A 14,228-nucleotide genomic window follows, 5' to 3' on the forward strand; every position below is an offset into this window, starting at 1 on the left:
GTATATAAGGAATGCATCATGTTGGCATTCGGAAAGCAGAGTGAACATCTGTACTAAGCTATTATAGTGCATCATTACATTATTTCTGGTAATATTTGAGCACAGATTCTATGCCAGGCATTGTACTGGAAGTTGGAAATACAGTGATAAAAGAGACGTGGTCCCCTTCTCATAATTTACAGTCTGCGTCAAGTGAACCCTCTGACTTATGAGCTAATGTCTGCTTCATCCTAACATAACTCTACTATATTATTTTTTCAATAAAAAATGGACCTTTCAATCCACTAATTTACTTGAAATATCTTCCCTGATTTGTTCTAATTAGAAGATTTACAGGTGGAAGTAAGCATGAAAGCATAATAAACCACATAGGGAGAGGAACTATTTTGAGCTTCTGTGAATCAGGCAGCAACACAAGTCAATCTGAAGTTCACATATGAGGCATCAAATGTCAATTTAGGTTTTGAAAGAAAATATTATTTCATATTTCTCCCTACCTAACTTGGTTTGCATTTTCTTGGCTCATAAGTGCCAGCCAAGCCTTCCGAGTGAGATGTATTTTGATCTGGCAAGGCAGCTAAATTTGCTATTAAAAAAGTGGTTTACTCTGGAGGAGTAGATGGAGGCAAAATATCAGTGGGTGGTCCTTTCTCTACATGCACCAGGATGCTTTTTGATTGGTTCAATTTCCTTCCCTTTTATCATTCTTGGGTTTGGGATACACAATTGGTGAGTCCCTGCAATGAGCTTGCTACTATGAGAAAAGCTGGAGGTAAGATAGCTGCTTGTTCCTTCCCAGAGGTTGAGGAGGGATGAGGCCTCAAAATTAAAAGCAATAAAACTATTATATATGCATGTAGCACTTTATTTCTTTTACTCTTTTCTTTCCCCTTCTTCAAAAAATTGCTCAGATGGGGGACACAGTTTTGGAAATCTAGGCTCCAATGAATATTGCCCCTGACCAGCTTTCTAACTATTTGTTTGAGGCTGAAAGTCCCAAAGGTTAATTTATAGAAACGACAACAAAAAAATGCCAAGAAGAAAAAGGAAAATAATGATGCTATTTGTCACAGTGTAGTTGAAAATATCCGTAGTTAAAACAAATCATATTCAACTCATTCAGTTTTCTTTTTGCATCCCAGGAAAGCAGCAGTAGGGAAGCTATTCTGAAAGGATAAAGGAAATGTATCTGGGTTGATTTTAAGAAGGGCTTGTGTGACTATTCTTTACTGACACGGTAATACATCTAAGCCTTAGGGATTTAGTATAGGAAGTCTCTGATAGCAACAGATCTCCTCCCTCACCTAGTAAGTGAGATGACCATCTCCTGCCTCTGTCTTTTTTCTCATTGGCACAGAAAAGGAATGCAGAGCAGTTTTCCTGCTGTTGTCAAAAAGTAAGAATTAAAATCCTAAAAAAAATTAAAATGATACCATCTATATAAAACAGAATTGGAGGACTATTAAATATTTATCTTTGAGATACAACACCCCTGAAATGTTAATTGTTGCACTTGTTTCCCTTATTTATTCTTTATTAGCTATCGTGTTTTGTCTCCTAGCTTGTGACTCTTTGTTTTCCACCAATTCTGTTCCATTATTTGGGGTAGATAGGTACACGTTATATTTTATTCACCTTTCCTCCATAACACTTAAAGAATTGGTAATCCCTACAACTTTTTAAACAATGTAAGTGGTTAATATGATAACTACATAATATATATGCTTATAATAGTTTACACATATCAGCATTTACATATTATGTATTAATATTGGTATTTAATATATAGTAATCTAATGAAATTTACTTAAATTTTCCTAATGAATATCTTAGTTATTTTAGATACCATAATTTTCAAATTATGCATATTCCATTTCTAGTCATGTGTCTTCCTGGATATGTTTTATAACCAGCAAGTAACTTAAATCTCCATTCCCTTCGATTCTAACTATATTTTGGAGGGTAATTATTTAAATTCCATCTGAGAGGACAAAATGGATGGTGTAGATCAAAAGTATTTCAAGGGGCCAGGAGGATAGGAGAATCAGAAGATCCTGAACTCATTCAATCCCAAAGATACACCAAGATAACATCTATATTTGTATAACTAACTCTCAAAATACTCTGAAGACTGTCAGGACAAACCTTCCACAGTTAATCATAGAGAAGATTCCACATTGAAAAGGGTAGGAGGTGTGGAGACACAGTTGGGAACCAAGTCTCCTGTGCAATTAATCACAGTTGGGAGGGAGACCGCATGCACAGAGAAGCAGGAGGATCAGACCCTGAGTTAGGCACCCCTGGCACTGGAGACCCACGCTAGGAAAATTAGTACCCATGCTATTTGGCTTTGAAAACCAGTGACGCTTAACTTGGCAAGTGTTTAAAATCAGCTGGGCTTAAGTCCAGGTACTTTAGACATCAGTGGGCTTACCTCCAAAGAGCCTGAGGGCAACAGAAAAGTAAGTCTCCACCTTTAAAGACTCAGCATAATAAATAAACTGCCAAGACAGCACAGAAACAGCAATTTGAAAAGTGCCTGGAATACGCGTGAAGGACATTTATTTACCGAGTGTGCACTGGAGTGGCAGGGATCTTCGGGAGACTTCTCCAGGGAAAAAGTGCTGGCAGGCACCAGCCTAGTGAGCCAGATACTTTGGGAGCCCACGTTAACCCTCTCCACTTACCTGGCTGGTACTGTAAGCCCCACTCCCACATTCCCCTCAAGACCCATCTCATTCAACCTGCTTAGCAGCCAGCCCTCCAAAGTAACTCCTGCTCTGGGGAGAAGGGAGGATAACCATACACCCCAGCACACCACATTTCCCATAGTCAGGCCTTTCAGCTGCCAGCACAGGGAAAAAGGCCTGCCCTTTGGTGCACCCACAGCTGTGGCAGAAAGAAAGAGTAAGTCTGGACAGCTCCCCTGACTACTGACTCTGCCAACCTACAAGCCTGTGGCAAACACAGACAGGCCCCCTCAACAGCACAGGGACAAGACCTTGCCCAGGGCACCCACAGAGGACAAAGTAGGCCATTGCAGATGACTGGAGTTAAGGCAGATGCAGCTCAGCCACAACAGTAGAGCACACACAGCCCACACAGGCACCACCCCTGAAGCATCTGGTTCAAGTGACCAGGGGGCATGGCGCTCTGGGCACTACAGGAATCTTCTATACTAGGTCACTACTTTCAAGACCAGGAGCCATCACTGACCTACCTGATACATATATACAAACAAATGTGGAGAGTTAAACAAAATGAGGAAACAGAGGAGTATATCCCAAATGAAAGTAGGTTATTCACTTACAAAGCCAGTAAGGAGGTTAAAACAATACTTTCTCTTTTTAATTAATTAATGAAATTAATTGTACCTACAAAAATCAGTCAAGGGATACACAAAATAAAAAAGATGGAAAATAAGACATATTCATAAAATGTGGAGGGGGAGTAAAACCTTAGTGTTTTTAGAATGTGTTCAAATATAAGAGACCATCAACTTAATATAGCCTGCCATACACAGAAGAAGTTACCTATGAACCTAGTCAGAACCTAGAGTAGGTTCACAAAAAAATAAAGCCAAAGGAATCTAAGCATAACACTAATGAAAGCCATTAAACCACAAGGTAATAGAGTAAGAGAAAAAAAGGGGGGGGGGACAGAGAGGAACTGTAAAAATAGCCAGAAAACAAATAAAATGGCAATAAGTATATACCTATCAATTATGACCTTTTATTTATTTTTCCTAGTGATGACTTTAAATAGACTCAATGCTCCAATGAAATGACAGAATGACGGGATGGGAAAAAAAAAAAAAAAATCTCCAGCTATATGCCACCTACAAGAGACTCATCTCAGACATAGACACATACAGACTATGGTAAAGTGATAGAAAAACAGTCACCATATAAATGGAAGCAGGAAAAAAAATGCCAGGGTAGCAATACTCTAAAAAAAAATAGACTTTAAACCAAATACTATATCAAGAGACAAAGAAAGGTGCCACATAATGATAAAGGGACCAATCTGTCAAGTATACGACAATTATAAATATCTATGCATCCAACAGAGGAGCACTTAAATATGTAATACAATAGTTGTAGGGGACATTAACACCCCATTTATATCAATGGATAAATCAGACAAAATCAACAAGGAAACAGTGGCTTTGAATTACATATTAGACCAGATAGACAATAGGTATATATAGAACATTCGATCCAGAAACACAATATCCACTCTCTTCAAAAGTACATAGAACAGGGATCCCTGGGTGGCGCAGTGGTTTAGCGCCGGTCTTTGGCCCAGGGCGCGATCCTGGAGACCCGGGATCGAAGCCCACGTCGGGCTCCCGGTGCATGGAGCCTGCTTCTCCCTCTGCCTGTGTCTCTGCCTCTCTCTCTCTCTCTCTCTCTCTCTCTCTCTCTCTCTCTCTTTGTGTGACTATCATAAATAAATAAAAATTTTTTTAAAAAAGTACATAGAACATTCTTCAAGATTGATCCTATTAGGCCACAAAACAACTCTCAGTAAATTGCAACAGACTGAAATATCAAGTATCTTTTCTGACCACAATGATATGAAAATAAAAATCAATTGCAAGAAAAAATCTGGGAAGAATACAGATATATGATGCTAAACAACATGCTGTTAAACAATGAACGATTCAACCAAGAAATCAAAAGAAAATTTAAAAATACATGGGAGACAAATGGAGATGAAAACACAGTAGTCCAAAATCTTTGGGCGGGGGGCAGCAAGAGTACTATCAAGAGGGAAGTTTATAGCAATACAGGTGTATCTCAAGAGACAAAAATATCAAATAATCTGAACTTATACCTAAAGGAGAAAACAACAAACAAAACCCAAACCCAGTGGAAGGAATGAAATAATAAAGATTAGAGCAGAAATAAATAGATACTAAAAAAAAAAAAAACCAGATTGATGGAACTAAGAGCTTTTCCTCAAAGATCAGGAACAAGACAGTGCCCACTCTCACCACTTTTACTCAACATAGAACTGGAAGTCCTAGCCACAGCAATCAGACAACAAAAAAGAATAAAAGGCATACAGGTTGGTTAGGAAGAAGTTAAACTTTCACTATTTGCAGGTGACATGATACTATGCATAGGAAACTTAAAAATCCACCAAAAAAACTATTAGAATTGATAAATGAATCCGGAAATTTTGCAGGATACAAAATTAATATGCAGAAATCTGTTGTATTTCTAAACCTAATAATAAACTAGGAGAAAGAGAAATTAAGACAACAATCCCATTTATAATTAAACCAAAAAGAATAAAATACCTAGGAAAAAACTTAACCCAAGAGGTGAAAGACCTGCACTCTGAAACTTTATAAAACATTGATGAAAAAAAATTGAAGGGGATACAAACAAATGGAAAAATATTGTGGATTGGAAGAATGTTGTTAAAATGTCCATAGTACAGATTCATTGCAATCTATCAAAATACCATTAATGTTTTCCTCAGGACTAGAATAATCTTAAAATTTATATGGAACCATAAAAAGTCCCCAAATAGCCAAAGCAATCCTAAGAAAGAAGAACCAGGCTGGAGATATCAGAATCCCAGATTTTCAGATATACTATACAAAGCTATATACAGTAATTAATTGTATTGGCATAGATCACTAGAACAGAATAGAGGGTCAGAAATAAACTGACATTTTCATGGTTAATTAATCTACAATGAAGGCAAAATATATACAATGGAGAAAAGGCAATCTCTTCAACAAATACTGCTGGGAGAACTGGACAGCTACCCTCAAAAGAATGAAGCTGGACCAGTTTCTTATACCATACGCAAAAATAAGCTCAAACTCAAAATGGACTAAAGACCTAAATGTGAGACCTGAACCCATAAAACTCCTAAAAGAAAACACAGGCAGTAATCTCTCTGACATCATCCGTAGCAACATTTTTCTAGATATATCTTCTCAGGCAAGGTAAGCAAAAACAAACTATTGGGACTACACCAAAATAAAGAGGTTCTGCCCAGCAAAGGTAACCATCAACAAAATGAGAGGGCAACCTAGTGAATAAGAGAAGATATTTGCAAATGCCATATACAACAAAGCATTAATATTCCAAAATACATAAAGAACTCCTACAACCCAACGCTTAAAAAAAAAAAATCCAGTTAAAGGACGAACAGAGGACCTGAATGTGTGTTTTTCCAGAGAAGACCTAAAGTGGCCAAAAGACACATGAAAAGATGCTCAACATCACTTATCATCAGGGACATGCCAATAAAACCACCATGAGATATCATCTACCACCTGTCAAAACAGCTGAAATCAACAACAACAAGAAACAACAGGTGTGGGCAAGGATGCCGAGAAAAAGGCACCCTCGTGCACCATTGGTGGGAATGCAAACTGATGCAGCCACTGTCGGGAAGGAGGACGGGAGTTCCTCAAAAAATTAAAAATAGAATTACCCTACCATCCAGTAACGCCACTCCTGGGTATTTACCCAAAGGAAAAAAAAAAAAACACACACACTCATGTGAAAGGATACACACACCCCTGGTTTTACCGCAGCATGATTTACAGTAGCCAACATGGAAGCAGCCCAAGTGTCCAACAACGGATAAACAGATAATGAAGACGTGGTGTGTAAATACGATGGATGATTACTCAGCCATAAAAAAGAATGGAATCTTGTCATTTGCAGTGAGATGGATGGAGCTAGAGGGTGTTATGCTAAGTGAGATAAGTCAGAGAAAGACAAATACCATATGATTTCGATTAAATGTGGAATCCTGAAAATATAACAAAGGAACAAATGGACTTAAATATAGAGAACTAACTAGTGGTTGCCAGAGGGGAGGTGGGGGGGGATGGGTGAAACAGATAAAGGGGATTAAGAAATATGAACTTCTAGTTGTAAAATTCAGTCACAGAGATGAAAAGTACAGCATTGGGAATACAATCAGCAATACTGAGGTGACATTTGGTGACAGACGTTGCCTACGCCAACCGTGGTGATCGCCAAGTGATGTACAGAGTTAAGGATTCATTATGTTGGACATCTGAAGTTGACATTGCATTTTAATTACACTTTGACAACCCCAAGAATCAAAGTATCTCAAGGAAATGAGTCTATTTTCCTACTAATTTGGCCTCCCTACCTTTACAAGTGGCAGTTAACCCTCACGGTGGCAACACACTCAAGGGGGATACTCATTGCTGATTGGGGTTAGTAGGCAAGGATGAGAGGGACCATCTCCTTCTGGGAGAGAGGATTTGTCTTTGTTACTGTTATTTCAGGACACCGTTTGTGATGAGTTGATTAACCATTGAGATTAGGTTGAAAGCTGGGTCTATCCATAAGCATATGTAATCCCCTAATTTTCTCAAATTGTTATCTACTGTCATCTATCTAAAATAAAACTACCACTTGTTCCCAAAGAAGGTCCAAAGCCCTATTCCTTACGTGGTTTCATTGAAATGACATGTCAAGGCGTAATTTATTATTTTGAAGAGCTATTTAGGGCAGTGATTTATTTATTTAAGCAACTTTCTGTTGATAAAAAACAAGCTTTCGTTTTGGTTTTAGATCAAATATTTGTTGTCATTTTCGATTATAATAGTAATTTTTTTATTTTGAGTTGTCATTTTCGATTCTAACAGTATTTTTTTATTTTGAGTCACCCTAATGCTATGCTTTGTGACTGCTTCTCAGAAGTGTAAACCTACACATTAACCACATCAAAGGTTTTGTGATGAAGCTGTGTTGCTGATAAATATTTTGTAAGCCCATGTTGATTTGTCACATAACATAGAAACAGATTTGAGATAGCATTTTCATTTAATTTTTAAAAATCAGTTACAAATATGCTTATATAGCAGAGGGACTCAAAATAGATTTTTAAAGGAATGGAAACCAGCTCTCTAGAACCTTCCAAATTCCAAAATGGCTGAGAATCAGAGAAACCTTGAAACAGAGCTGTAAAGAACTGAAGACCCAAAGGTGAACGTTGGTGGTCAGTTTATTATTTTTGTCAGTTTACTTTATGATGAAAATTGGCAAGTGATAAGAATCATTTTTGTCTGTGCCTTTGTGAGAAACAGAAAATGAAAACAGAGATTAGCAGGAGACCCTTCAGAGCTGACCCAGAGCAGTTAGCCTGGACCCTGAAAAATAGCAATACACCCCAAAGACAGTGTTAATTACGTATTGCAGACCCCTCACTCCCATCCCCAGAAGACTTCAGACCTGCCTATGTCATTCAGTTTTCCTAGATTAAGACACAGCAGCTAAAAGACTTTTTTTTTTTTTTTTTTTTTTTTTTGTGCTCAATTAGAATGGCTCGTATTTATCAGGTTGTGTGCCAGGCACTGATTCTAAATATACACATCAATTATTTATATCCCTACAACAATCCAATGAGAGTATTTCTATTCCTAGCCCCATTTTGCATCAGAGAAGGTGGAGACGGGGAAGGTATAGTTAGTTGCTCAAAATTAAACAAGCGAAACCCACATTTGAGCCCAAGATTTCCTGTTTAGGGTGCATATTCCTCACTCAGAGCCTCCTCCAATGAATCTGAGTTTGCATTAGGATTCTTTCCATCTCCCCTGCTAATGACTGACTTAGAATATAAATATGAGGACCCTTCAGCAGAGATTTGATGAGAAGCTGATCTCTCAGAAGTGTTTGCTTTCCTGACAATATTTACAGTTCGTTGGTTTGGTTCATTAACAAGTGAATATTAGGGAAAACAGAGCTTTGTTGCCTGGAATCACCACTTCAGAAATAATCTCTGACGGTAACCAAGAATTTGTAGGCTTTCAAAAAGGCCCACAGAAATCACAGTGAGACAGGCCTGGTACAAGGAAGCAATTAATTTCTTCGTTAAAACAAAACATGTAGAGTGAAATAGGACAGAGCTGTGTTCCATGTACTGTCCTGTTTTTTTTTTTTTAATTTTTATTTATTTATGATAGTCACACAGAGAGAGAGAGAGAGGCAGAGACACAGGCAGAGGGAGAAGCAGGCTCCATGCACTGGGAGCCTGATGTGGGATTCGATCCCGGGTCTCCAGGATCGCGCCCTGGGCCAAAGGCAGGCGCTAAACCGCTGCGCCACCCAGGGATCCCTACTGTCCTGTTTTGTTTGGGCTCTGCCATGGCTTTGCACAACTCTCCAGGGACAGAGGACTGGAGTCCTATGTGGCGCTCAGTAGAGTTCCAGCTGTGTGAATTCTCTGCACGTGGTTGCTTACTGTTTACTACAAGTGATCTCTCCAATTGAAAGAAAGATGGTGCTCCAGATGGGCAAGCGTGCGTACCTCAGGGCAAAGAAGAAAGAACCTCCACGACGCTACTCCAACCCCCTACTCAACACACAGAATTATCCAGTGTTCCCTTGGCAAAGGTAGTTCCCAGTCAGAAGAGAACCGCAGCATATGGTGTGTCATTCCTTCTCAAAGAAGCTTTATCTTGTCCTTATAAGTTCGCAATCCTTCCATTCAGACATTGAAGAGAAACCCTAGAATCTTCTTAACTATAGTTAAGATTCTAGTTATCTGTAAGAGTAGATATCTTCCTGCCTTGAATTGTATTTCAAAAGGAAGATGTTTCTTTGGGAAGAGCAAAATATTTCAGTGACAACACCAGGGACATTAGAGGTTGAAAAGAAGAACATTCTGGAAGAAACTAGTATTTTGTGTTTTTGTTTTTGTTTTTTTTTTTTAATAATAAATTTATTTTTTATTGGTGTTCAATTTGCCAACATACAGAATAACACCCAGTGCTCATCCCGTCAAGTGCCCCCTTCAGTGCCCGCCACCCAGTCACCCCCACCCCCTGCCCTCCTCCCCTTCCACCACCCCTAGTTCGTTTCCCAGAGTTAGCAGTCTTTACGTTCTGTCTCCCTTTCTGATATTTCCTACCCATTTCTTCTCCCTTCCCTTCTATTCCCTTTCACTATTATTTATATTCCCCAAATGAATGAGACCATATAATGTTTGTCCTTCTCCGATTGACTTACTTCACTCAGCATAATACCCTCCAGTTCCATCCACGTTGAAGCAAATGGTGGGTATTTGTCATTTCTAATGGCTGAGGAATATTCCATTGTATACATAAACCACATCTTCTTTATCCATCATCTTTTGATGGACACTGAGGCTCTTTCCACAGTTTGGCTATTGTGGACATTGCTACTAGAAACATCGAGGTGCAGGTATCCCGGCGAAACTAGTATTTTGTAAAAAAAAAAAAAAAAAAAAAAGAAAGACCTGAAAGGTCCTGCTTTGGCCTTGGGTTCACTGCTCCATTTTGTAAAAAATACCAGTCATGTTCTACTTCCCGGTGTCTTTGCCTCTACTACTCGATATTGGAAAAAAAAAAAAAAAAGCAAAAGTCACCAAAATGCAAACCAGCATTAGGGACTCTAATGGAAGCAAGCTCGGGCCACCTTCAGTTGTGGGGCTACCTGCTATGGCTGGTGTGCTTCTCTCTTGCGTTACATCGCAGCCTCCTCTGGATAGATGTTCACATAAATGTTCCTGAACCATCATGAAATGAAAAAGGGAAATATAGTTTATCTTTTTAAAGAATTTCATGGGAAAGAAATGTTAAAGTACAAAGTTTCTGGTATAGAAACAAGGAGCTAACCTTAGGTATCAGTGTTTTTGTTTTTTTGTTTTTTTTTTCTCCCTTTATTGTTATTTCATTAAATAAAGAGAGGGAAAGACAGAGAACATGGACTTTTTTGCTAAACATCAGAATCAAGTTTACAAATCTATATTCCTGTCCAAGTACCTTTTTCCTTCTACTTCTTTCTTCACCCCATCTTTTTCTTAATAAGAAGGCACTAGTGAGGGATGTAGGTATTATTTCTCTTGCTGGCAAAAGTTTCAAAAAATAGAATATTGAGCTTGCGATAGATGATTTAGTCATAGCATCACACCTCATTTCCAAAGTGGTTCTTTGAAAATATTTCTTATTCATGTTCTCATGAAGTGTACCGGAATTACTTAGATTCAGAAACAAGCCCTCAAGAATAAATAGGACTGAACCTCTAAACTTCTCCTTTCCAAAATAAGCCTCTAAGATAGGACTCGTCTCCTCCCGACCACCGCTGTAGTTGTGCCTGGTTGGAGGACAGGGGGCTGCCAGGGGGAAGCCACCGCATTCACAGAAGGAGGGGGGTGTGGTTGAGCTTGTGTGCGGTGCTTGCAAGTTAGGGTTAACTATCCCATTCGTAAGGGCAAAGAATTACTTGACTTGATCCTCTAGGTGCTTCTGAAAACCCAAGGCAGAGGCAATTATATGACATTTGGCCATAGGCTATTGGTCTCTGGGGTCACACTTTGGCACAGGAATGTCATGACATGAGAAAACATAAATAAAATCGTATCAGAGAAACTAATGTCTTACACATTTCTGTTCTCCGTATCTCAGAGGTTCATTTGAAGATTCTACGACCAGATTCTACACAGCATGCGTGGTGGAGGCGTTTGCCTATCTGCATTCCAAAGGAATCATTTACAGGGACCTCAAGCCAGAGAATCTCATCCTGGATCACAGAGGCTACACCAAGCTGGTCAGTGCACCCTACACACCCGCAGTAGATTCCCTGCAGTTTTAAGATAGGCTTTCATCAAGCTGTGTTCGTTGAAATCTCCATGTCCTTTTGTAAATGCTGTAACTTTTCCTAAAATCAGACTTTAGTGTTACTCTTTGCATCCAACTGTTCTTTCAAGTGATGCATCTAACTATTCTTTGAAATGATGCATCCAACTATCCTTTCAAATGTCTTATGTTTCCTAAGACATTAAATTGGCTAAGTCCAAATTGATAATACTCCCATGGCAGAATGGGTTTGAATGGCTCATGCTTGCTGGCACGTGTTCTAGACCTAGAAGGGCCGTAGAGACCTTTTCCGAGACTTTCTGCCATTCGCAGGGAATGGATATTTACATTGTAAATGTAATGAATTTACATGAATTGTTTTAATATTTTAGATTTCTGTATTATCTTTTTTAAAAAAATATTTTATTTATTTGAGAGAAAAAAGGAGAGAGAGAGTACAAGCTGCAGGAGGGAGAAGCAGACTCCCCCGCTGAGCAGATGTGGGGCTCGATCCCAGGACCCCAAGGATCATGACCTGAGGCAAAGGCAGATGCTTAACCGACTGAGCCATCTCAGTGCCCTGATTTATATACAATCTTAATGGGAAAAAAAAGTAGGCTTGGTAGGCAATGTCATCCAGGCCATTTTGATTATAATAATAATAGTGATCATCATCATAATAAAATCACTCAAATGCTCTAAATATTTAACACAGGAGGGAAGTTCTCATTATTATAAAATGTACAATTTTTATGGACTCTGCATTTGTCAGTGCAGATTTTTTAACCTTTTGGAATTTCTGTTCGGCATATGGTTTTCAAGGAAAAGTCAAATCAATGGCAGTTAATTATTTATATTCTCAACCAAATTGTTTTAGAAAAAAATAGACTTTCTGCATTTGATGCTCCTTCATCAAAAGGTTTCTAGAAAAATAAAGAATACATTTGCATGTTGTGCCTGTTTGTGCTTACCAGGGGCAGGAATAAACTTTGTGACTCAGCTCCTGCAGCAGTGAAGTGGCTTCTCAATACTAAATGGATTGTCAACCTCAATTGCAGCAGAAGTCATGCGTATTCTGGAAAATTTGTCAAGGAGGTCCAACAAGTCTTTTACAGATTTTCAGTAAAGGAGTTATGGCCTTCCGTTGGCAGGAAAGGAGTAAAAATTGGAAAATAATTCTGGAAAGAAAGATTTGCCTTTATTTTTAATGACTTGAGTTTTATCCTATACTCAAGTTTCACCTTTTCCTATTTAAAAAAAAAAAAAGAAAAAAGAAACTGGGTTTGATCAGGGAGGCTGTGTTTGAAGTATAGGTGGCTCCTTTCAGACTAGAGGACTATAGCAATGTGCATCTGTTTTTATTTTATTATCAGTGCACTCCAGCTAAAGAACTTACTGCTTTTAAGTTTAATGCACGTGTCTTGAAATAACTTGTTTTTCTCTCTTTGTAAGGTTGATTTTGGCTTTGCAAAGAAAATAGGATTTGGAAAGAAAACATGGACTTTTTGTGGGACTCCAGAGTACGTAGCTCCAGAGATCATCCTGAACAAAGGCCATGACATTTCAGCCGACTACTGGTCACTGGGAATCCTAATGTATGAACTTCTGACTGGCAGGTATGGACATTGACAGAGAACCACTGATAAAAATAGACCAGCAGACAGCTGCACACTCCTGCCTTTGTCACTCAGATCAGGCCATCTTAAAGCACATCTCACCATATCTTTTCCAGCGCTTCCATTAATTATGCAAGTGACCAGGAGTCCATTAAACTCTAAAATGGGTTAGAGGAGGGCAACCAACTCAACGTCAACTTTTGGCCTCATCATTACTAGTTCTTTATACAAATATGAGAAAGTAGAATAATCTTGTTTTTTTCTGTGAGGTCATTGAGCTTAGTTACTTAGCCAGCAATGAAGTAAGGGAGATAATAGTGTTAGAAAAATGTCTTGGTCAACTGTTTATAGAAATAAGAGGACATCTTAACAATTGTTATATCGAAGTGAAATGTGCATGCTTTGCAGGTCATCTGTGTAATAACATTATAGTCATCAACAACCAAAAAAGGTACTGTGGATACTTCCAGGTCTAAGACCATAAGCTCCTCAAGGAAAAGAAAAACAAAATACACCACCCTGCTGTGTCCAGAAGAGAAGGGGGTGGTAGGGTCATTATAAATCAAGGAGTTCAGAAGAGGGCTCAGTTTGTCCAAGGAGACTTTTAAATAAGGCAAGACCTCAGCTGGGCTCTAAGAGAATGTGTCTTAGACATTCAAAGCAAGGAAGGAACATTCCAGGCAGTCATGGCTTCACTAGAAAGGCAGTAGCTTCATGTAAAAAAAATTGATAGGAAACTGATGGCTGACTGAACGACTTTTGCACAGTGAAAGAGAGGGGGACCACCTACAGAATGACAGGAAAGATGGAGGTAAGAGAATTGGGGACACAGGACAAAGGGAAGCCCCACCCCCAGTGTATGAACTGTAGTGGTAAGACATTGAACAGGGGGACTGTGAGCAGATGCATCTGTCCTGGGCACAGACAAAAGTGTTGTGGCTTAAGGGCAATTTCAAATGAAGGAACCAGCCCTAGAACCCTGACAAATGGTGGGAGAGCTGCTG

General features: G+C 38.9%; 1 protein-coding gene across 5 annotated transcripts in view; it reads left to right on the forward strand.

The window, feature by feature from the left end:
• The window catches only part of PRKG1 (protein kinase cGMP-dependent 1), a 1,197,536-nt gene that overhangs the window by 1,164,142 nt on the left and 19,166 nt on the right, over positions 1 to 14,228 (forward strand). For all 5 annotated transcript variants that reach the window (XM_055322712.1, XM_055322713.1, XM_055322711.1 and 2 more), the window contains 2 exons: positions 11,438 to 11,579; positions 13,061 to 13,224. In XM_055322712.1, coding sequence (XP_055178687.1) covers positions 11,438 to 11,579; positions 13,061 to 13,224 — 306 coding nt within the window. The remainder of the gene's footprint in view (positions 1 to 11,437; positions 11,580 to 13,060; positions 13,225 to 14,228) is intronic.

This window comes from Nyctereutes procyonoides, unplaced genomic scaffold, assembly GCF_905146905.1.
Source record: "Nyctereutes procyonoides isolate TBG_1078 unplaced genomic scaffold, NYPRO_anot_genome, whole genome shotgun sequence".
Classification (NCBI taxonomy): domain Eukaryota; kingdom Metazoa; phylum Chordata; class Mammalia; order Carnivora; family Canidae; genus Nyctereutes; species Nyctereutes procyonoides.